Genomic DNA, 26,146 nt, shown 5'->3' with positions numbered 1-26,146 from the left:
ATCACACATAATGGTTAAGGGAAAGCAAAGAGCAAATATATATCTTGATATTCCCATCACTTGGTACTGCAATGTCCAGCAAAGCCGTTTTCGTGAACATTGCAGTACCAAGTGATGGGAGCATCAGCAAAAAGGAACACAAGGAACTAGAGAAATACCAGGGGCCCAAAGAAGAGCTGAAGAAGGTCTGGAAGTTGAAGGCATCAGTGGTGTCCGTGGTCATTGTAGCACTCGAGGCAGTAACCCCCAAACTAGAGGAGTGACTACAGCAAATCATAGGGAAAAAAATCAGAGATCTCAGTTCAGGAAAGTGCAGTACTAGGAGCAGCAAAGATGCTGTGCAGAACCCTCAAGCTCCCAGGTCTCTGGTAGAGGACTCGAACTTCGAAAAAACGGATAAGACTACCTGCAGAGGGTAAGGACACGAAAGATATATATATCAGAGGGATTGTTGAATGTTTTAGTGATAAAGCCAGATTTTCCAGATGGAGGTGGTTTGTTCAGAGAAAGAATTATACATGTAAAGTTACTGCATGTTTTGTTGTTGGTGAAAAGTAACAATGAAAAAGATGATTCTAGTAATAACTTTTTGTATTAAGCCAATTTATAAATCTCTCAGACATGGGAAATGTGCTATTGACTACTCTAATAATCCCATTAGACTCACTTTAATGAAACTTGACACGATAATAAATCATAATAACAAATACATGGCAAGTGTCATTTGAGTACTATGACGGCTATGTTGTTCTTTCCCAGGTTTGCACAAAACAACTGTAAAATCAGCAGCCCAGTTGAATTGGCTGGCTGAATCCTGACACGTTAAATGCATTTGACCTGTAATTATGGCTCGTAATGAGAAGAGGCGGCGCAGCGACAGGTCATTAATTGGTTCATTAATTGGTGAAATTTTCTTGTTATGTAGGTCAGCCCCATCCTTCAGGCATCCTCTAAGCCACAGGAATGGCCGCTCAAGGCTGTCTCCTAAACAGGAAGCAGCAGAAAGGAAGTTAGGGTCCGAGACAGGAAATCATCATTTCCAAAAGACAATAGTGTAGGTTTAGTAAGTTAACTGCATGTTCCGGTTTTGTGTTTCCGGATTCACAAAATACAGCCAAGGAGTGATAAAAGAGAGAAAGAACTTCCATTTCCCTAGTTTGATCATAATTTCAGTATAATTATGCTCTGAAATGTGTTATTTCAACCAAGACAAATACATTTATGTGGTGCAAATTTTTTTTTTTTCTTTTTATAGAGGAAATAATCTATGGCACTAGACCTGGTCGATATAGTGATAAAAATCGAAAAGTGATTTTGTCCCTGAGATGATCTACAATTTTGACTATTGCATTAACACAGACACTCCTTCCAACCCACTTTGCCTTTTGGTTAAAGGCTCTAAGTGAGTGAAAGCTGGATGTAACCAATCACGGCGAAGTGTGAACTTTCATGTATACACTGCCTGGTCAAAAAAAAGTCGCCACCAAAAAAAAAAAGGTCACACAGTCTAATATTCGTTGGGCCGCCTTTAGCTTTTGATTACAGCACGTGTTCGCTGTGGCATTGTTTTGAGAAGCTTCTGCAATGTCAGAAGATTTATTTCCATCCAGTGTTGCATTAATTTTTCACCAAGATCTTGCACTGATGATGGTAGAGTCTGACCACTGCACAAAGCCAAGCACATCCCAAAGATTCTTAATGGGGTTAAGGTCTGGACTCTGTGGTGGCCAATCCATGTGAAAGCCTGAACCACTCTTTCACAATCTGAGCCCGATGAATCCTGGCATTGTCATCTTGGAATATGCCTGTGCCATCAGGGAAGAAAAAATCCATTGATGGAATGACCTGGTCATTCAGTATATTCAGGTAGTCAGCTGACCTCATTCTTTGAGCACAGACTGTGTATATATATATATATATATACATACATACATATAAAATTGGGTCTATTAAGACATTATTGTACAAGGTGTATGATAGATGTCTATGGAAAAATACATTTTGCACGGTTGTCATGGGGAAGAGGAAGTGAATGGGAGCCTGAGAAGGTAACTGGTTTTGCTGATGTAGTGAAGGTTGGGCAAAGGACTGTTGTGGTACAAATCTGAAACAACAGGATGAGTAAGGAAGGGATGTCAGGGTAAATAGTATAAGCGGATCCAAAAAAAGAAAAAAAAAAACCTGCACAATTCACCAATTTTCACCTAAATAAATAATACAAACTGACAAACGCATCATTTCGCGCTGGTGTCTTATATTTTGCAAAGCTATATGCCACACTGCCCTTGCTCGTAGCCTATAGCAGCCTCCTTGCCGCTGTCTCTTCTTCACACATTGAAATCTTTTTGCTGAAACGCAGTCATGTCAGCGAGGTGCTATGTTTCTCATTATATGTCTGTCATACTTCATCACTTAAGCCAATTTTAGACGTGATGCTAGCACCCCGCCATCTGTTTCTTCATTGCACATTCGCTTTTCTCGGCTTCTCTCCTTGAACTACTGAACAAATTTGAATAAAAGCCAATGTCGTTCAACCTCTGCTAAAGACTAAGCCTATTACTTTACTATTGTATAAATAAGGGAGTTGGAGGAAGTGCTTTATATTGAAGGTCCTATTACTTTAAAATAATATTATTGAAGTTAAAATGTTACTAAATATGGAGGGAAAAGTTATACTATACAGAGGTGATACTACCATCACTACAGAGTTTCTTATTACTAAATCCAAAACTCCTGTGAATATCTTGGTAGCGTTGCGTACTAGGGCTGTTGTCCTTTAGTCATTTAGTCAATCATTGATGTCTTAGTCGTTCAAAATTTCTATTAGTCAACAATTTTTTTTTTAGATTATAAGGATTTATATAGGACCAAGAAGTTGATGAGTTAGCTGAAGAATTGGTATTTTTTGGTATTTATGTGTAAAAAGGAAAATGATTCACAAGTTTCATCTCTTTATATAAATACATTATTTCTTGTCCTTTTTTGCATGAACTCCCCTGCAGGTGTAGTCTTGTGACTGCAGTCAAATGCATAGAGATATGTAATATTTTTGAGAGCTTTTGTCAGCTTTTTCTTTACAGTATGATTTAAAAGGGTTTTCTAGTTAGTTATTGGTAGTGGCATAAGGTAGTGTCAGTATTATCATTTATATGGATATTTTCTATAGCCATACATCACCTTGACATAAAGACTAATACTCTGGATATACTTTTTAAAATTAGTGACTTAGTTCAAACTGTTACTACTATACTTCTTACATTCCCTCAAAGAAGAAACATTGCTGGTAATTATTGTCTTGGCAGTTTTAAGCTTGGATAAATTGCGTTGAGTTTGGAATGGCATTTGTCAAAACAACATCAATCAATATGAAAAATATTCCAAAGATGGCTGATTGGAAATTTGACTTCATCTCAAGAGGAGTACATGACCAGATATTTATCCTTGTGTATGAACCCGGTGTAAAAGTGTGCATTATACTTTCCAGTTAGGTAAAATTTTACTTCTGCAGATAACTATAAGTGTGTGTGGGCCAGTGTGAGGAAGCAGCTGTATTGATTCACATTGATCTGTCTTTGTGGTTGTAGGACATTGGGATCTTGATAAATGGTAGTGTCCCGGATCTCATTGGCTCTCGGGTGGAGTGTGAATACGGGCCAGGGGTGTCCACAGCTGCAACTGTGCACCTGGACTATGGCACTGCTCAGATCCAGACCTGCCCCCTGCTGCCCCGAGAGAACTACCAGCCCATCCTCCCCGGCACAGGTGAGCACTGAAAATACATGTACAGGTGGCATTGTTGTGGGAAAGTTTTATGTCAGTAAAACAATGCAGATTTAGTACATAATCCAGCCACAAGGGATGTAAATCAGTGTAACCTTGTGCTTGTTCTAATATCAGATAACCAGGTGAGGGCATCTGTTGTAAAACTCTTGCCAGATCCATATCCAGATCACTGTACACAATGCCTGTGTAATCTCTCGTCCAGGTCTGATCCTTAGTAAAACCCAAAGTTAAATCTGTCAACTGGACAAAATGTTGTAGGAGTTTGTTCACTCCTACTTTTTGTCCAGTTGACAGATTTAACTTTGGCTTTTACTGTACACAGTGAGAATGTTTGTTTGCATCAGTGGTCTTAAAAGTGCTATATGTAAATTTCTGGAGGTGGCATATCACCAGCATAATCCTATGGAAATAGAAAGCTAAACCCATACTTCAGAACATTTTCCACGGAGATAAATGCGTTTTATGACATAATGTGGGAGATTATAGTCAAGAGATATTGCTCCATGGAAATATTCCTCCAGGCCAAATAAGAGTCAAGTTTGTGGAGATGCAAGCCCCACTCTTAGTAAAAATGCAAGTTTTTTAGTGCAGAATGTAAATGTGTGCTTTTATATTAGTCTATTATTTGACTAAAAAGTTCCATAGTGTGGCTTTAAATAAAAAGATAAATTCTGAGGCACTTTTATAAATGTATTTTTAAAATATATCTTATTTTCCTCCATATGCATCATGAAATATTTATTTGTCATGACAAAATCTATAAAACATACTGTGTGGATTTTACCTTTTGAATTGAGGTACAGAAATGATTCCACAATTTTGATTTTTTTTTTTTTTCTTTTACTGGGGGAAATGCACTTGTATCCCCAACTCTTGCAAATCTTGTAGGACATCTGTCGGCTCTGTTTTGTCTTGTGACACGGGCTGAATTTTGAATGGTTTGAAAGCTGGCAGCACTCCTCACTGTTTCCTTTGTTTGTGCAGATCATCTGACTGTTTCGGTGGCGATAAAAGTGAATGGCACAGCTGTGGTATCTGGGAACTTCATCGTTTATGACTGTGAACGGACCGGAGCCATACATCCAAAGACATCGTGAGTCCCCAAAAACCATTGTCATACACTGTTTATCTCAAATCCCTCATTTATTCTGCGCTGTCCAAGCGAAAAACATCCATTACATGCAAATTTAATTCACTTACCTTCAACTAGGGGCTTTTTGGAGCTACAGGAGAAGCCTAAAAAAGACCTTTCTAAGCATTTGACATGATCAGAGCTGCTCCTAAAGCTACGGCGTCACTCAAATGTCAGCCCAAATGTCTCTGTGGTATTGCTGACAAATAGCTAGAGGCAGGAGGAAGAACAATGCTGCTCCCATGTTACATTTCCTGGCGTTTTATTCTGTATCTAACTCTGACCATTTCTGCTTTCAACTGCTTTGTATTCAAGCTTTTTATTAATGAATCCCAGACATTTAAAGTAACACTGTGACACTCTTATCAGAATAAATATTGAGCCAATAATAATGGCATGTGAAGTAAACAGATTTTTGCGAGCAGCAGTTGCCAGAAAATACATTCATTTATACATCTTCTAGTTTGGTCCTGGTTTAAGTCCATTTTGGTCCTGATGTAGAAATTGCTTGGTCCTGTTCTAATCCAGGTTTACTCCCAGTATAGTCTATAGTTTTGCTGTAGTGCTTGCACAAGTGAGTGTCCCTAAAATGTTCTATAATGATTTAGTTTCAGTAAGCAATTAAAATCTACATTAAGGTTCTGTCCAGCTTGGTAACTGGATAGATGTGTGTGGCATGTTATGTCATGTATTTAGTTTTTTGTGAAGGACTGTGTCTTATATGGTCTGGTCACAAAAAGAGCTTTCTCATTTGTGGAGTTAGTCCAACTTGGCTCCTTCTCTTTGCATGTTGGACAATGTCAAAGAATCTACTTTATCTGATGGGCGGACAGCATAGGGGCTCATGGGGACTGTACTGTGTGTGTGACTGATTGCATGCGTTTCAAAGCATCTGGGTGTGTCCCCTTTGTTCTTTTTGTGTTCTTGTTTTGATAAAAGCTTGCCTAGGTGTGAATAGAGGAGCTGCAGGTACATGTGTGTGCTGCTCACGAGGTCCAAGAGTGTGAAATTAGACGGCAGTTTGTTGGAGGTGATAATGAGCACAGTGCCATTCTCACAGGAAGCTGCACATTGGGCTGGAAACTGCGGAGTGGGAGAGATGCTCTATCTGACTCCAATAATCCCCAAAGAGACGGCATTATGAGCTGCTCCTAAACACAGCTGCATCACTACAGTCCAGTGTTAGGGATTTAGGTGTGTCTAATGTCTGCAATAAATTATCTTTGATCCAACTGTCATAAATATGCATTACCCGCTGTATTTGTCTTTGTCAGTCAATATTTGTATGCATTAAGGGGAATTTCACACATCTACAGTAGTCTGACCAAAGCTATTTAAGGGAGTAAACATCCAGTTTCCAATATATGACAATTTAGCAAGGAACTTCAGTTCTATACTCCAGCCTATACACTTTAGCATCTTTTATGTTCTATGCCACTATTACTACTAGTACCATCTGTCTCTTCATTACCATCACTAATCTTCAGGTAAATCTCAGGCTCTAGGACACAATGCATGTATATTTTGCCCTACACAAGCATAAAAACTGCAGGTTTTGGACATAGATTGCATTAAAAGTGAATGGGGAGGGTGACACTACCCGCAGTAGGCACGTGTACGGAGCAGCACGTCCTGCACGCGTAGATTTAAGAAAATAGAATCAAGCCTATTTTTGATGCTGTACGTGAGAGTAGGGCACATATCCCCATTGAAATACATAGAACTTAGAATACGTTGGAAAACCGTGAGTCGTTTACTGATTCTCACACCTTTTTTCTCCAAAGGACAGATGCACGAGTTCATTGAATGTCAAAGGCTCCAGGTTGGCTCTTATTGTATGATGTAAATCTGTATGCAGAAACTCCTGTTACGCATAACTACTGTTACGCATAACAGAGGAAACATATGAAAGGGCATGCAGTTGTTTATAAAATGAGCACAATTTACATATTTAAAAAAAATAATGAACCAGCCTTAAATAATAATTTCATGCAAATTATATATAAATTAGATCATTACCCAAATATTGTATTAACTAGACCAACTGGCTTAAGTGCAGCACAGTGCTAGTTTAGTACAAAGCACATCTGTTGTACATTCATATTAGCCCAAGACCTGTGCTGTTTTTACTGCTGGCAGTGTCATCTTGGTCTCACTTCCCTTAGTGGATGGCGCATCAATTGAGAACCACCTTTGCAGAATGGCAAGATAGTGTCAAATGATTCTATAAGAAACGTTGGGGGGGGCACCCACTTTTTGCCATTACTAATGTAAAGTATAAAGTAAACAGGCATGCTAGCTAAATACCACCTTGCTGGTTTCTGGTATGTTTTCAAAAGCTCTATAATCAATCTGCCAGATTTATTTTTGCTCTTTAGCCTAGTGTAAATCCCATCTGGAGTGAGGCTATATCATCCCTGTGGAAAGAAAACACACCTATCATTAATTTCTGCTTTCAGCTATATTTTACAATGGGACCTGCCCCCAGAATACTCCTGAGTAATAAAAGTAAGTATTGTTTTCAAAAGCATGCCTCCGACTCTACAACAAAGGGAGGTTTAAGTTACACCATGTCTAAAGCTGTTTCTCTGTTTCTTTCTGGACAAAGTGGTAATGACAGCCAGCCCAGTGGGATGCACCTTATCTGGCCTCTTTATGTCCAACACTCATTCTCTCCTTTATTTTCCTCTCAAAATCGCAAGTTTAATTTTTTTCTCTGCTTGTGGTTTTGTCCTATTGCCCTTACACAAATAGGCTAATTCTATTATGGCACTATTCAAAGCCAAGATTTGTAATGAGCAATGTACACTGTGAAGAAATAAAGATAGATGTAGTATATTATTCATTTCCAAAGTAGTAACACTAATTAAATGCCCTCAAACTGAGTATTTTTTACAAGGATTAAACTAGTCCCTCTGTACTAGTGCTAATACTACTGTTATGATACTACTATCACAACAACTCCTTCTTGTACAACTATAACTTATTTAAATTGTTCCTGGACTGTTTAAAAGGTTTTGGAAATAGATATTGAATGAATGAATGAATATTGTTTATTTGAGCAGGCATAATAAAAAAACAAAACAGTGTACGTCCAAATCCAAATTTTGCACAATGCTCAAAAGGTAATAAGGTAAGTATGTGTGAATCATTCAAACACATGCACATACACACCAGGTGTGCATGTGCATGCATGTAATGTGTGCGCATAATGTTTACATAAAAACTTGCTAAATTGTAGGTAATAGAAAGTACATTGAGGCAGTAGATAATGAATTACAGAGAATTGTTAACACCCAACATATTGCCGAAAACCGAAACTTGCACTTAACAACAATAAAACCACCTGTTTTGTTTGTCTCTGGTAACAAATATTGGTCACTGAGATAAAACTTCCTTTCTCGTCAAGAGTTGCACTTTCTAGGTAAGGTGTCAAGTGAAACCACAGCTACCCTCAAAACCATGCAGTGTCTGCCCTTAGCATGGTTTTGAAGTTGCATGACTTATTAGGACCACAGGTAAAGCAAGGCCAACATACAAAACAGGTTGTATCAAGCTTTTGCAAAGACTTATACAAGGTTTACAATTTGGAGTTAACTTCTTATGAAACATGCATTACTGAAATAAGAAATAAGAACCAGCACGGTATAGTTTTGACAAGCACTTTTTAGGGGCTTTGATTAATAATGCTGTTTTATACAATATTTGTATATGTAAGTCGATACATATGCAATATTAATCATGACAGCATTTTAAGTGCGATCTGAGTTCCACCAGTTGACATCCTTCTCATCAGTGCTTATCCTTCCTCTCCTTCTATTATACCACTACAACTGCTGTTAATGACTACATTATGAATAATAATAGCTTGTGTAAGTGGAAATGTTACAGGCCTATGTCAAATGTATTCCCATAGCACATTTACAACATATATATATTAGCTAAAACACAATAAAACGCATGCAGAAATATATATCAATATATGTTAAAAGCCAGAGGAAAAAATACTAGTGCTACTAATTTTGCTTGTGCTTCAACTAGCTTGTTTGTTACTACTTTTTTCTTTTTCTATCGCCACAGCTTCTACTACTACTGCTGCTACTACTATTACCACTATTGCTACCACAACTTTTCCATACTTACTGTTTACTTCCCTCCCTGCATCTCATAAAACTCTGGTGTGCATACATTTTTCCGTGACTTGGTCGTGATTGAGTGTGTATGCTTAACCGCTGTGTCCACTGAGAGGCCCTGAGACCGTGGACTCTTCCCTGTGTATTCAGCCTATGTGTAAATTTGCCTGTGTGGTCATTATTACGGTTTGGGGAGGGCAGCATTGGGGAGTTTTTACTATCAGAGTTAGGTCAAGCCGAGAGACTGGGGGAGTGTGAATAGACTAGAGTAGACGTATGCGTGTAGGGAGAGGGAGGGCGGACTTGTGGGTGGGTGGTAGCTGTTGGGTTGTTTTAGTGGGACAGAAGAAGAGTCAGTGAAAACAGCAACAACGATAAGAGCCTCCAGGGGCCATCTGCTTTTAATCAGTGCACACTCTCTCTCTCACACACACAGAAATGGGTGTTTTCCATTATAGCCGGCATCTCCTTACAAGCTCACCTCACTCCTATCGGTCTGGGACGACTGGTAGCACTGGAGGCAATATCCAGGAGAGGACAGCTGTCTGCTCCTCCGGGCTAGACACTGACACACTCCACTCCCACACAAATGCACAAATGATCCACTTATACTGTGAAGGGAGAGTGGAGGTTTTTAATTGTACCCTAAAGGGATATTTTGTTTTATACATTTGACCCAGACTTCATTGTCACTGCATGGGGCAACCTGTCAGGAGCAGTGCCCTTCCCCCAGATCTTGAGCAAAAGTTTTGGTCATGACAAGGAGGAGGATTTCAGTTGTTGCAGGGGGAAATATGAGTAGTCAGGAGAACTTGTATAAAGCTCCACCTGATCTGGGAATTGAACTCAAGACGTTTTTACTTCAAGGCCATAATGGTTTTAGGGGTGTAAGATATCACAATCAAATCAAAACCAAAATGAGTAAATCACAAAATGCAACTATTTAAGTAATATAATTTCCTCTGTTAACACCAAAATATCCAGTCTAATTCTGTATAAGACATACTGGTCCAGCTTAGATCTTTACAAAACCAGAAAAACATAAGATTAGCTTAGCAGGTCAGATTTCAATCTTCTCTCAAATGTTCATGCTCTTTGACGTGTTTAAAATGTGAAATCTGTATAAAAAAAAATCGCAAATTTAATCTTGATTTGATACTACTCCAAAATCTTACATCCCATATGCTAATGACTAATAAAATGCCTATTCTACATTCAGTACAGCATTCAGAATTGTGTACAAGATACAGCCTTGGATGAGCAACTGATTCACAAGATAAATTATGAAGACATGTGGTGCACTTATTAACTCAGACCGAGGAACCTTGAAAACAATAAAGCTCTTGATACAAAACAATGTTAATATGCCTACTCGCCAAAGCTTTAATTGCAATATTGTTGATCATAGATACTGTGATATTATACCAGAATCTCATTCATCTTATTCATTCTTTGCTTCCAGATTTTGCAAGTTGCCAAACAGCCAGCGCTCACTCCCTCATTGTGAGGTGTTTTAATAACTACTCTCTGGCATCCTCCAATTATTTGTCTATTTTTTTGGGCAAGGAAATAGTGTGTCTCCTAGTGTGCATGATTTGCATATTGATTTGGCTGTGTTGTTGTCAGTGTGACCCCTTCAATTTCTCTAAGTTTGGGACTCGCGCAAAGAGATGAAGTTATGCGTAACCACAATGTGAACCATAGCAAAGAAAACTACATATATCACTTTTTATTAACTACTTGTAAAGGTCTCCCAGCATTGCCTTTAAAAAATCTAACATCCTTCCTCTGTCTTTGCCTAAAACAGCCGGTGGACTAATTTCTCGGTAGGGTTTCAGGTCACACAAATCCAATCTTCTCTCAAATATTAATTACAATTCACCAGGAGTGCTTTTGTAATCATTGAAAACAACAACAGCATGCATAACAAGTTGCTTTCAACAACTTCAATGAAGGCATGTCAGTAGAATCTAGTCATGGAAGTAGTAGTAGTTGTTGTTGTAGGAGTAGTAGCAGTAGCAGAAGTACTAGTAGAACCGGTACTTGGTGCAATTATATTTCATTACCAATAGTAGTATTAATAGTATTTTTGGAGTTTGAAGTAGCAATAGTAGTACAAATAGTACTTTATTAAATTAGCAATTTTCCAACCAACAGTATTGTTTTAAGCTGTAGCAAGAGATAGGAATAGCAGACAGCCTATCAATCATGCAAGACACAACTAGGGCCTGGAGTAAAAAAACAGCAGTATCAGCAGTAAGTGTTAAAGTATCTGTTGAAGTAATCTCTGTTGCAGTAAAAAATCATTCTGTTGTAGTGTTACTCTTTAAACCCCACACACATATCTCCAACTGCAGTGGTTAGTATTGGGTAAACAGCAGGCGTGTGTGAGCAGCGCCGGTCTGCACGCTGTCATTATGTGATTAATTACCGGAGTTTCTCCTGGCTCTTATCAGTGTTGCTTCACCACGTTGAGGTCCTAAATTGGGTCCCAGTCCAGATAATGTGAATGGTCTTCTCTGTGTGTGCACATGGTCTTGTCTCGTTGATGTTCCTTCAGGTATTTGAAAAGAAAACTATTTGTCTTCAAAGGCTAATTGCAAGTCTATAAGTGCTGTGTTACTTAAGTATTTAGGGTTAAGTATTGGGGTTAAGGCATTAACACTACCTCAGAAGAAAGTTCCAAAATATAACATGGTTGAGCATTATTTTTTAGTGATTCAAACGTTACTAAAAGTATTGAATGCAAATGTACTAAACAACAACTTTTTTGCTGCTATACAGAAAGTGAACGCTTACACAATTAGAAGTTTACCAATATGATTTTAAAATTACTGAATGGCTTTTTCTGGCTTTTTTACTCATGTTTAATTATGTGTTTTATGAAACTGCATTGTCCCTATATCAAATAAATGTATCTGAGTACAATGATCTAAACTTTTACTACTACTACTACTACTGCTGCTACTCTTCCTCCAGATCTTGTCACTAAAATCATTAATACTACAACTACTAATAAATCATATGTTTTATTATGTTAAACTCAGTGTACAACCTTCAACAATTGCTTATTAGTCTGACTCTACTTGTAACTAAACAGGTTTAGGACGTCTTTCTCCATGTAGACGCACCATTTACCAGCATCCTCATGATTCATAGCATTTAGGACCCCATTTATCAGCAGTTGCCCTTGAGCCACAGATTGTATCCATGTGAAATAGAATGGCCGTAGACTGAATCTTTTGTTTTGAGTGAATTGAGCAGTCATAAAACTCAACTGAAGAGACTCTTTTACAAAAGCTGCACAAACAAGCCTTGAAAAGTTTCTCCTCTACAAAAACACAGTAAAATAGTGGTTCTTGTGGTACTGGCACTACTTGGAGAATGTGAACACATTTTTGATGTCTCCATTTAAATTAGAAGACTTGTGTTGGGATTATAATGAAAAGAAAGTGACATCACAATTTTATTCACAGTTATTGACTAAACAATTGTAAAATCTTGTATTCATTTATTTAATTTCCAGTGTCTAATGCACAGTGGGGGAACATAAGTAAAAGTAGTAAATTACTGTACTTAAGTACAGTTTTGAGGTATCTGTACTTTTTTTTAAGTACATTTTAAAGTGGTTTCTTTTTACTTTTATGGCATTACATTTGAGAGAAGGTGTACTTTTTTATTATTGTTTGAAACCTGCTGAAAAGGTTAAGAAGTTTATTTTTTATCATATTCATACTATGAGCAAACACAAATAAACAAATAAAAAGTGCAAGAAAAAACTCCAAATTGATTCAGTTGTTTCTACTGAAATAAAATTCAGCACAAATCTTTATCAAAATCAATACATTTGAAGCCCTATAAGACCTCAAAATGAATGCATGAAATACGTTTACTTTTTAAGTAGTAAGTTAAGTACTTTTTAAGTACATTTTTAAATGGGTACTTCATACTTCTTGTACATAAGTAGATTTTTTCATGTGATACTTTTAGTTGAGTATTTTTTTGCTCCAGTATTTGACCTTTTACTTAAGTAACAAAATTGAGTATTTCTTCAACCACTGCTAATACATCAACACTCCTCTAGTATTTGACCAGTTTTGTGAAACTAAACTTTCTGAATGAAAAGTAAAGTGACATCAGCCAGAAGAATAATCAGTCATGTTATGTTATAGGTTTACTTTTTGGACTTGGATTTTTTTATTCTAAAATTAGCACAATTATTGTTATATATATTTGATTGATCCTGATAATCAATTAATGGAATAATCCCGACATCCCTTCAGTCTCTTTAGTATATATTGAATTGTGAAGTTTAGTCTCTATTAAAGTACATTTAGGGACATTTTAGCCTGGTTTAGAGCATATTTAGCCCTTGTTTATTCCTGTTTTGTCTGCTTTTAGTTAGCCTTTTTTCTGTCTGTCTGCTTTATTTTGAACCCCTGTTAACTCAATGATTTAGAATAGATTTATTTCTCACTCAGTTCTATTTGAGTCTGCCGAAGAGACCAAAATTATTTGTCAAACTCGATAAAAATATTTTGCGTAAACAGCCGTGTCTTTCTCACACAAAATGGCTGTGTCTATAAAGCTCCTAATAGACCTGTTTGGCTCATAATGGCCTTGGTGAGACAGTCTAAAATTGATAATGGACCTCACACAGTAATAAATATGAGACATTACTCACACACTGGCCTCATCATTTACCAGTGTGGGGATGTTTTGAAAGAAAAGCTTTATCTGCAGATGTGGCCCAACTTGACCCCAGCACTGCCTGTGTCTACCAACATTGGAATGAGAGCAGCTATGACTAATCACTATTTCCTTTAATTCAACTTTGATGTCTCTAATCGTCTCATCCTTGGAGCTTGTGTTAAACTGCAGAAAAGATCAGAGCAAGCATGTACTTAGACTTACATAAGTATAAGTAGGTATTTATCCTGGTCTTTTATTTGGGCTTTTCCTGTCTGAGGGCAAAACAGCAAATCTGCCTCCCACGTTGCAGTTGTTATAGTATAAGCAGCAGTAGCAGTAATAGTAGTAACAGTAATAGTACTAGTTGTAGTAAAAGCAGTAGTACAGTATTGGTAGAGCGTTATCACTTGCAGTTTTAGTAGTTGTAATAAGCCTTTACTACTTATAAGTGATTGTAGTATTAGTAGTAGTGTTTCCTAACAGCTCGACACTTCACAGAGCAATAGTTAAATTCAAGATCTTTGTTTTTTCCCTTTTATCTAATAAGTCTTTTATATCAGATGCCCTTCTTAAAACTTGCATTATCAAGGCTATTGTTGTTTTTTTAAAACCGTGGTGTGTATGAGACAAATCTATTGATGTTTTTGTACTCTTTTGGGTAATTATTTAGAACAAGTGTATCCATGCTTTAATCTCATTTTATACAATTCTAGCCTCAATTTGCTAATCTGGGTTTAGATCTGTTAATATTCAGAAAGCAAAATATTATCTTAGTACTTGGTGTGAAAAGTTTGAGAACCAGTGATCTAGGCTATTACCCCAGTTTGGAGGCAGCAGTAACAGTACAATGCATTACGATGATAAGTGTATTAAGATTACAGGAGGTAATGACGGACATATTCTCTTGTTTTGAACAGGTGCGGGAGCTGTCTGAGTACCAGGTGGAAGTGTTACTGGGACCTGGAGAAGCACCTCTGCGTCGCCGGTAAAGATGAGTCAAAGCACAACCTGCTGGAGGTGAGAAATCCTGTGTTATCTTTGGTAAATGACAGATGCCTCAAGGATCTCTTAATATTAAGAGCTTTAGACATAAGCCATACAAGTGCAGCTTACTGTAAGAATCTGAGACACAAGTCAGGGGAATGCTGCAAAATGTTTTCAGTGTTGTGGACTAGATACTTAACCTTATTGTAACATTTTCAAATCCAAACTTGTGTTTCCTGTTTTTTTGTTTTTTGTTTTTTTTTTGTAGTAGTAGTAGTAGTAGGATTAGTAGTAGTAAAAGTAGCATTATACTAGTTGAAGCAGACATAGATAGCATCAGTATTAGTTCTGCTGGTAATATGGTAGTAGTGATAGATGTACAGAACTGTTCACTTGTAACATGACTACAGTACTGCAGTGAAATTTATTTTCTGGCTAGTGTGTCTCTTTAAGCTCTTTTCCTTGACCTCCTCTTGAGTTGCTCTGTTTAGTGCTTTGGTTTTGAAATCTCAGCATGTGGAAGATTACTCTCCCTGTGTTGCTATTTTTGCCTAAGAATTATTACTCAACTGTCAGGACTTGTTTGTTGCCAGGAAATAAATACGCCCAGTATTGTCTCCCGTGCTTCTGTTTTAACTGGGAGGCTGTAGAAAGGGATTATGGCGATGTTTGTGTGCGGACACAAAGCCTAATTAGCTGTGAACTAGTCTGTAAAGCAAACAGAACAGTGTAAAAGTTCTGGCACGGGCTGGTAATGATGCTGTTTATTTAACAACACCATTTAACTATATCTGTCGTTGTAACTTAAACTCAGTGTCTATTTGTCTGTGGATTGAGAAAATTCCAAAAACCTAATTTTGACAACCACAATAACCAAAAATGTAATGGATGCCACAGTTTGCAGTTAGCCTCACTAATTACTAACTTATGTTACAAAAAAAAGCATTGTAGATGTAATACAACAGTGTAAGACCAAAACACACAATTAATTAAATGTGTGACAATTAAATAAATACTTTCTATAAACAATATATTACGGGTCTCATAGGTTGACAGAGGAAATAATTTATGAGGCACTGAAGAACTTAAGACGGTTATATATTTTTCCATTTGCAATCAATAGATGTTTTATTATTTATTGGCACAATTCTTGTTACATAATTGTATATATTAAAAATACATCTGCCTCCTGTGATGTTATGTCATGCTTCTTGGGACCTATAAATGGCTCAGTGGGAGGTAATTCTTAGGAAAAATCTACTTCCATTGTTCTTTTCTGTTCGTGGAGGTCCTGTGATGTTAAAGTAGCACAATACAGCTCTCAGGTCTTACAGAGCATTTGAGGAGCAGCTGACAGGAGCCTGAGTCATTCACACAGTCACACCACCCGTTCCCTTAGGTCCAAATCTGCTGGTCTGAGCTGGACAATAAAAACTCCACGGGAACTCTGCGGTCTGACGTCCAGCGAGACTTTAAATAAACGCTTTTATCACACGCTCGCGCCAGGACCTTACACTGTTCTGTTTGCTTTACAGACTAGTTCATGCTAATTGCACTTTACGTCAACACAGAAATAGCTCCTTAATCCAATTTTAAAGTGCCCAAGTTTAAACAAACCCATGCAAATTTGTTTTTCATTCCTCTCTCCTGTCATTGTCAAACTACGACATAAGCAATCTCATTTTATGGCTTGATGAAGTAGTTAGTCAGCAAAACCACGCATATTGCATTAGCTGAAAAAGAGAAAATTACACGTAGGTTACAAGCAGGGCTTAAGATTAATTGCAACTAAATCAAAATAACAGTTTTAAAGTCATTAGGCTGCAGTTTAGTGACATTAAAATTAAAATACCCCATGTTGTCATGTAAAAATCCACTACAGTCTGTAGTTTAGACTTCTACAAACATGTTTTGAAATGCATGTGATTCAGTATCGGTGTAACAGGTCATATTTCAGTCTTCTCTCTGTTGGATGTGTTTAAAATGTGCAGAGTGAGCTGAGTCATGAGATTTTGACTTTCACAAATCTAATAACTGTAAAACTTGTCAAAAATCACAGTTTGATATATTTCAAAATTGTTCAGCCCAGAATACAATCTCTTAAGAATAAAAACTCAATGAGACTATAGTAATGTAGGTCAGTGTGGGATGGAGAGGAAGAAGACGAGGCGGTGTTCCTGTCTGCTGGAACCATCATGATGTCCGGCGCGGTTTGTTTTTCTAGTCCTTCATTGCATCTCCATTTGAAGCTATTGTTGCTTCGCTATGAGCCAGAAATCACTGTCTCATTTCCTGCTGCTTTAGATAAACAGGACAGGTATTTTGGGGTTTGCGGATGTGTGTGGAGAACGCTATTGTTTTCTTAAGTACTTTATGGCCTTGGTTCTGAAAATGTGGGATGGGTTATGATGGGTCATACACAGAATTCTTCTGCTGGTCTTCAGTTTAATCCAGCTAATCCTAGGTATTTTATGTATTTTGGTAGTGATTTGGAGTTGGTTCTATCTACATGAATTATCCCATTTTTACCTGTGTCCTGATCTAGTCTTGGATAATTTTTTTATTATTTTATTTGGTTTGGTTGACTATAGTTGACTGTCTGGGTAGAGTTAATCAAATATATTAACATAGTTTTACCACTTTAGAGAATAACCCATTGTACTATCCTGGTGACATAATGCAGACTTATTGCAGGTACTGGGTCATGGGGTCCTGTTTTTCCTTACACAGTTCTTATACAGGGCAGTGCACAGGGCTAACAGTTCAATTTCCACTCATTAATTTGGGAAAAATCATAGGCAGTGATCATCAATTATTTGCTATCTAGATTTACATTTTTTAATGAACATTGGCCTGGAAAAAGTCTTTAGTGTGAATCTTTAATATGAAAAGTAAAAAATAATTTCTGTTTCTTTTCCTGTCCATAGGATGCTACTTTTTGTCCCGGTTTGGTGGCCACAGAAGTTCCCCCATCTCCCTCAGGCATGTCCCAGGACTTCACCCTATTCCTAAACAACGTGGAGGAGGTATGGCAGACAGACACACTTGGAAATGGTCCAAAAGACGTGTTGTGAAAATGATTGGAATAAACCCCAGCATATGGTGTGTTTGCTTCAAGCCGAGTTAAACACAGATGGATTCTTTGGGGTCAGTAAATGAGCCTGGCTGAGGGCTGGCTGCTGTTATGAGCCAGATGAAACATAAACAAGCCAAATTTTAGATACAAAAATAGTTCTTTGAAATTGTAATTTTTCTCTTTTTACCAAATAAGCATGGATATTTATTGAAACTGTCATCTAGGCTCTCTGTATCATAGTAACAATGTATAAAAGACATTGTGAAGTGCACTGCATCAGCCATGAAGACTTCACTTTGTCAGCCGGACCATTGCACACAACAATGTTTCTGAGTAATTCAATAAGAGCTTGAATAAGTGCTTTCAAAAGAAGGTGTGGTTTCTCATGTATCTTTTCAAAGCTGTGAAACAGCATTTTCTGCCCCTGGAAGATGAGCCCCAGCATACAGAATTACCCATATAAACATATGTGAATCAATGTGAATACCTTGAGTATGCTTTTGACAAGACAATGCAGAGGAAGTTTACTTATAAATAGGTCTCCTTGGAATTACTTGAATTAAAAATCTTTAAAATGATTTTTTACTGGCAATGACACATCACAATTTTTCCCCATAGACTTTTAAAATTTGTAGACACTTGTACTTGGATTGCGCAAAGAGCTCTTCATCTTCCTGGTGTCAGAGTTATTGTCATTATCCAATAGGGCTGCAAGATGAACTGCAATTGAACTGAAATCACAATTTGAATGTATGCAATTTACAAATGGCAAACACTGCACATTTTTAATTACTATTAGTACTATAATTTCTCTCACAAATTGTCAATTCTTCTGAACGTGTTTAATATGTGAACTTTGAACAGAATCCAATTATAAAAACATAAATCACAATTCAATTTTTTTCACAAATTGTTTAGCCCTATTATCTAGTCTTCATTCTATTCTCAAATCCCCAATCAGACAGTTCAGGTCTTAGCTCATGGGCGCTTTCAGAAAATGTTGACCCTCTTCTGCTCAGCTCCCTTTTGCTGTGTGGTGGCTTTAATGATATTTTGTATGTCTCTGTGGTCTTTACCTGAGATATGTACTTGTCAGCAGCCAGCACAAGCAACATTCCCTCAATTGTATAAAATTGATTTGGGAAGCAGCAGGGCGAATTAAAAATGAACACAACTCTTATTCTCATCCTTAATCCACTCCAGAGGTTTATCCCGCATCGATGATAAGGACTCGGTGAGGATCCTGTCTAAATTCCAGTGCTGAGTAGTCTCCAGGCGTGGTCCAACCGACACATCCCTCACCCTGACTGGCCTTTAGTGCAGTTTCTATGGTGACAGACACTAGTCACATACAAATGTACCCATAAACACACACAGGCGAACCACGGCTACACCGGCCAAACATGCAGTTAGGTTTTATTATGAAAGTTTACGCAAGCCGACAAGTGTCTTAATGTCAACAATGAGTCAAGAGCAGAGAGTAAAATGTCACCCGAGTTTGTTCTTGAAAAGTAGCCATGAAAAAATTCCCACAGTTTTGAAATACACGGATCATTACATCATTACCAACTGTGTGTTATTGATGGCTATTGTAAAATATGATGTGACAACCTAGTTATTGTGTAGTACTGATCAGGGCCATGTGGGTGTGGTGGTTTAATTGTCTATGTAAAGCACTTTGGGTTACATGGTATGTATGAAAATGGCTTTATAAATACAATTGGATTGCTTGATTGAGCTAAAACTTGGGACATGATCTGGCCCAGCTGTCTAGCCAATCACTAAAAGAACTAAAATTTGTACACTATCTCAGTTTTGCTACTTCTAATATATATATATATATAAAAAGATTCCACTCATTACTCAGTGGCTAGCACTCATAGCAAGAAGTTTCTGGGGTCGACTCCTCGTGCCTGGGTTTCCTTTGTCCACTCCGGTTTCCCCGATCAACCCAAAACATGCACAATAGGTTAAATCTTCATCCAAGGTGGTCCCTTATGGCACAAACTACTCCTGACATGTTGCCCCAATAACACTGAAGGATGGGTCAAATGCAGAGGACAAATTTTGGGTTGATAATTGATTATCTAATAAGGTCACGCTTGATGTATTTTTACTCAGTTAGTCTATGGAAGATACAACATTTTCTGTAAACAATAACACTTTTTAAATTGCAAACTATTTTTTTCCACAAATATGAAATCCTAAATGCATAACTTAGACTTAGACTTAGACAAAGTGTTTTTAAAGTATTCAGCAACAAGCAGCTTCAAGAGCCTTGCTTCTCAGACTAGACAGAAGAAAAAGAAAAACAATCCGTCAGTGCGTATTTTTTAGAGTTAGAAAGAGCCTGTCAAATCCTTGAAGAAAATAGCAAAGCCCTGGAGAGGCTGATCAAAGTGGACCAATTTAAGATGGCTGGATTCTCCCGTGATTTCAGCCACTCCTGGACTCACCTCTCTCGTGGTTCTGGGCTTTAACTTTCACCAGATTGCAGTGGTGCTCAGTAGCCTTCCCCAATGACTCGCTGAGGTGTGGGAGTCCAGATGTTTATGAATATGAATTTTGAATGAATTGCATCTTTGGCTGGCAGGGATGATTATTTCATTTTCCAGCTAACTATGTTGGAGTTGCCAATTGTTAGCAGATGGGTTTGAAAAAGATTTAAAATTACCACTGCTTCCTTTATAGCCTTGTTTTTGTGCAGTATATATTTCTTTACATGATTGTAACAGGGCAGGGGTGTAAACTGTGACTTTGGTCCAACCACCTCAACGTGACCCAAGTCAGTTCTGTACTTTCCCTCTATAGTTGTTTTTCGGATGTAGTATTTTTTTTAAATGGTTGTCACAGCATATTTTAAAGTATTTATCAAAAGCATTTGTCAGAGTTCCTAAAAGTCTTAATAATCATTGGGAGCAAAATGTTTACTAGATGTCAAATACATGTGAAGCAACGATTTCAACACATTTCTGCGACTTCTGTAGTTGTATTATGTTCATTTCCTTAACATCTGTGGGTTGACTGGTTGCCTTTTTCCTTATAAACGGGCATTTTCTTCCTTCTAACAAAACAACTTACAGGACAAAATGTTCACTTGTTGCCAAAAATATTGAAACTGTTAACAGGGCATTTTTGCATGACTTTATTTCCCCTCCATGTTGTAGTGTTGAATGCTTTACAATTTATATTCTAACCCATGGTTGTTGTATTTAACAGGGCGAGCAGCTGGAGTGTGACTTCGGGACAGATCAGCGTTATGAAGCCACCTGGTTGAACAGTTCGGCTGTCAAGTGCAGTAGAGTAACAGTGAGTGCACTATAGGAAAACATTTCGTTCTTTTCTTTTCTTGGGTCATCACTTGTTTAGGTTAGAAGTGGGTTGACAAGAATGCTACACCCTACTCCTGCATTATTAGTTTTAGAATAAATACATTTAAAGATACACTATGTACCTTTCCTGTTGGATAGTTCACCATCTACCTGCCTTAGTTGAGATGTCATTGCTTTGCCTAGAATGCTCATTGAGTTATAGGTCAGATCTGAGGCAAGGCGAGTCCTGTCACAGGAAGAATGTATGTTTGTCAGTAAATTTTTAAGCAATAAAAACATGTGTAATTATATAAATTGTAAATAGATAACGTTAATATCACTCAGTACTGTAGAACATTCCAGGCACAGCAATAACATCTCTATGGAGACAGACAGTGGACCCCATCAAAAAAAATTACATAGTTCACCTTTACAATGATTAAATTCTTATAAATGACATATCTGTATGTCATAAAATTGCTTCAGCAGGATAGGCATGCACCTTCTCTGTATTACATATTTTAGTATTTTCACATAGGATTAAGTGATGTGGCGTTGTTTTGGCGCCATAGTCTTTTTTTAACTTGTTTTAAAGCAGTTTAAATCCCTGATTAAACAGACTATTATTATCACCAGAGACAGCATGTGGGAATTAATGCATCCAGAGCTAAATTTATACTCTCACGCACAGAAAGATAACAGGCATGTCTACCAGTGCTTTTATTGTTCCATTTATATCCCCATAGCTGTCCACTCACCAAAGGACTCAAGTTTACTACCTGAATCTACGGAGAGCTGGTGACTCTGATATATTCATAGACACACCCAAGCCAATGAAAGGTAAGTTATGCCAACATTAATTTTGGAGACAGGAAAACATTTTTGTTAGCATTGTCAGCCACGCTTCATTATTTTCACACAAAATACCACTTACAAATGTATGTTCCCTGAACCTAATCTTGACCAACCTAGATCTAAAGCAAGGTATGAAATGGAGATCAAAGGCGTTTTACCATTGAACAAAGAGTCTATATCTGCACTCTAGAATGCATGAAGCAGAAAAAAGTCTGCATCTTAATTTAACATTAACTAAACCAAGACTAAATAGACTTCACTAAAACTAAACTATGTCGAGACTACTACATCTTGTCCAGCCATAATCCATGACAAAAATTTAGATTTAGATTAGAACTGAATGAGGACCAAACCGGGACTTAGCAGTGAGCCAAAATAAAACCAATAAAAGATGTTTAAAATATATATTATATAAAATAAGCCTGAAAAATAAGTCTTCTGCATTCCACCAGAACAAATGTGTATACTACTATTGGGACCCTCAACACACCAAACCACTGAATGATAGTGGATTTTTGACAGGTGAAAAAAGAACACAATTATTGTAACCATGCTTCACTGGTTCCCTGCATTTGCCTATTCCCAAATTCAACACAATTCTGACGTCGGCTGCCTCTGCTGCTCCCAAATTGCACTGCACCTAAGCATGAATATTTTCAATTTGATTAAAGGTGTTGAAAAATGAACAGGAGGACAAACAGTGCTTTCATATACAATAATAAATGCTCATGTAATAGACACGTAGTTCGCCAAATAATACTCATTTAACATAATAGTATGCAGCAGGGCTTTGTAAGTGCAGTTAAGGATTATAGCTGACACGCAGCACTGCAATTTGAGGTGTTATGGCGGCTCTTTAAAAGCTTTATCATCAGTCTTTGTTGGAAAATACAATTTAAGCTCCATGACTACATAATGCAAAGTGGCACGCATTTTGTTCACCTTGCCATGTTGTATATAGAGCCACTAAGACAAGCCAATTTGAAGCCTGAGCCTATCCCAGTCCCAGATGTTGTTGTTGAATATGTGCAGTGTGCATACAACTGGCTAGCATGGCAACGCATTTTTCATAACATGCAGAGTCATCAAAAATTTAAAGAAGTGCATTTTTATTTTTTTTATCACTGGCATGCAGGCGGTAAGATTTGAATTGTGTTTGGAAATGCATGCACAGATGCACATGTGGTGATACGAATGGGATTTCTCACTGGGAGGCACATTGGAATATGAACATAATCATCTGTTTGGAGCAGGCTTTGTTCTCCTCCACTGTTTTTTTCAAGTGGATTTTTATAGCCATGAATATATCATCCTCTAAAAATGCTTATGCCTGTTCTTGGCGCGCACGGCACATATGGTACTAATATGAAAGTGGCCCAATCAACCCAGACAAACCAAATTAGCTGTAAATAATGTCTGCATTACAGTAATTGCCCCAGTTAACATTATGTTTCTGTCTCACCAGTGGAGGTGTACAACTGTGCGGTGGGCAGCTCTGACTGCTCCCAGTGCTGGGGTAGAGAGGACCAGGGTCACCTCTGCGGCTGGTGCGACAACAGTTGTAAACCACAGGAAGACTGTCAGCCAATCAGCGACCAGTGTCCAGCCCCAGAAATATACAAGGTATACTTACACTCTGTAGAGAACAAACCAGAGGAGAATAGGGTCAAACTGAAAATTTATAGAGTAGTAAATTTAGTTATGGGCAAAGGAGAGCTGCTTTATTGTTACTGAAATTGTATTAAGAAGTAAGTAAATTCCATGATCACGTATGTTGTTTACTTTTAGGTGCCAATGAAAAACACTATCTACCCGCAAACTTCGCATTAGCACTTGGCACTTGTTCTGTGTCCACTACCAGACATACAATCACTACTTGCCTACTGAGCTAAAATCGTTTAAACAAGCTGCCTGAACAAATCAGCTACAAATAGTCAAACTAGAAGTGTGTCACAATTTCTGTGGGAGCCATGCCAGGTTGATTTTTTTGTCTGTTCACTTAACGTAGTACTAGGTTAAATAAATGTATCCAGTTACTCCATGGCTGATTACTGCCATTTGCTTCTGTGGCTTCTCTCTCGCCTCTGGCTCTATTTCCGAGCTGAAAAATGGTGAATCATGGGGTCAGTGTGGAGCTGCAGTGCCCTGTGCCCAGCCTGTCCCCAGCCTGTCCCATGTCAGCTGCTCTGGGACTGTCTGAATAGAGTCTCATTAAAACGCTTGGCTCAGTAATAACACTAACACTCACTTACAACCACTTAGCCCTCTGGGGACATGGCCCAAGAAGATGTGCAGTCAGTGAGGAGAGCATGGGAACACCTACTGCCCCGTCCAGCCACTCCAAAGGGGATTGCTTCAGTGTGTTGGGCTCATCGCGGCATCTAAAAGAAAGCAAACAAGAAACAGCAGTGGTTTGTGGATTCGAGGCCAAAATCTGAGCAAAACCACATTGGCAAAAAGAGTGTTTATTTTACACAGGATGTAACTGTGGGAACATCAGATGGGGTAGAGTTATCATGCACAGTGGGTATCTTCAGAGGTGACAGTGAAGTAAAATAAGAACATGGTTTTAGTTGTAGCAGCAATAGTAAAAAAAAAAATACCACAGCAAAATAGGGCAGTATTTATAGTAATGTAAAATACTTCTAGGAATGAACATTAATGAAATACTTAAAGGTGCAGTATGTAACTTTTCTGGTAGAGGGTACATCACCAGCTTTTCTCCTTGAGGATGTTTTTACTTTACACTGAGTGCTCCACTATGTGATATTAAACTTATCTAGCTCCACCAAGACAAGCAGATGATACAACCAGGCCATGTTACAGGTCAGATCTGTGATTCAAGATCTAATGACCTCCATTGTATCTCTAACCCAGCCAAATGTGATTGTGCAATCACATTTTTCAGAGATACATGTGAAACTTTGGAGCTCATTGGTCACTTATCATTTATAAATAAAATCTAAATAATCTCTTCACAGAGTTTAGTGCTTCGCTCATTGGTTCTGCAGAAATCTACAGTGTTTTTCCTCAGTGATATTTTATTTCCTTTATTTTTTCTGATACGACCACACCATGTGTGTCCCTGATTGGCTAATCCACCGAGATTCACCGATGATCAGACTCACATCTTGGTAAATTAGTGAAGAAGTGTGTATTCTGGATCCCAGGCAACCTTAAAAACTAATTACAAATCACTGTTTTTGATCCATGGTAACACTGTAATTCATTGAGCACTCCTAATGTTTTTGAGCAAGGCTTCCATTTATTCATGAATTTTCAAAAAAGGCAAGCATGCAGTAACGTCTTTCAGGACCCAATTCAAAATTATGATTGAATTTATTAGTTTTTCATTAGTCACAGCCTTGCACACAGCCCCATCTTCTGCCAACACACTGTACGCCCTATCAGCACCACCACGGGAGTTGGTCATGGGAAGTACGGCTCACATGAAGACCAGTTGGCCCTAAACTTCCTGTAGATAAAACCTGGGAGAAAACACACAACAGAACAAAGCAGCCAGACACACACAAATACACGTAAAAAATATACACAGAGTTTCTCCCAATCTGTCCCAACAAACGGGCCATATTGAAGCGTTCATGATTATTCCCTAATTCTGTGTAGCTGTCTGCAAACTGTGACTAACGGGATGCACTGTGAGAGACTAACTTCAGTGGACTCCTTCGGTGACTCAAGTTTCACTGTTGGCGAACGCGTGGGTGCACCATTGTTACGGGCTTGTTCACACACATACACACATGCACACACACACACATACACACACACACACTGGCTGAATCTCAGGAGAGGCATGTGCAGAGACGATGGAAGGGTTGTGGTTCTCTGTTGTGAATGATGCAACGCTTTGACGGTCATGTTTTTTTTTTTTAAACCAGAATATCCACAAGGGTTAGAGTCTGTAGTTCCCAGGCTTTTAGAGAGAAAGCGAGTCTCACCACCAAAAATTCACTTACCTACCAACCTGGCACTGAACAGGACACTGAGACATTGTATGGTCAATTAGATAAATGTAATACAGTATATTGTGGTTGTCAGAAATGTAATCAGTACTCAAAATCTGTATTCCTGTAAAACACTGTTATTTCACAACAGTAATAGCAAAAAAGCAACAAAATCAATATTTACATTTTGGGCTAGTTTCTTTCCAAGGTCTGCC

General features: G+C 38.0%; 1 protein-coding gene across 2 annotated transcripts in view; it reads left to right on the top strand.

Moving 5' to 3' along the window:
• plxnd1 (plexin D1) overlaps positions 1-26,146 on the top strand; it is a 109,703-nt gene that overhangs the window by 25,740 nt on the left and 57,817 nt on the right. For both annotated transcript variants that reach the window (XM_033968977.2, XM_033968978.2), the window contains exons 6-12: positions 3,585-3,762; positions 4,768-4,876; positions 14,658-14,757; positions 17,652-17,750; positions 21,020-21,109; positions 21,858-21,951; positions 23,432-23,589. In XM_033968977.2, the coding sequence (XP_033824868.1) occupies positions 3,585-3,762; positions 4,768-4,876; positions 14,658-14,757; positions 17,652-17,750; positions 21,020-21,109; positions 21,858-21,951; positions 23,432-23,589 (828 nt within the window). The remainder of the gene's footprint in view (positions 1-3,584; positions 3,763-4,767; positions 4,877-14,657; positions 14,758-17,651; positions 17,751-21,019; positions 21,110-21,857; positions 21,952-23,431; positions 23,590-26,146) is intronic.

Source organism: Periophthalmus magnuspinnatus, chromosome 7 (assembly GCF_009829125.3).
Source record: "Periophthalmus magnuspinnatus isolate fPerMag1 chromosome 7, fPerMag1.2.pri, whole genome shotgun sequence".
In the NCBI taxonomy this organism is placed as follows: Eukaryota; Metazoa; Chordata; class Actinopteri; order Gobiiformes; family Gobiidae; genus Periophthalmus; species Periophthalmus magnuspinnatus.
This window is presented reverse-complemented; position numbering and strand designations above follow the sequence as displayed.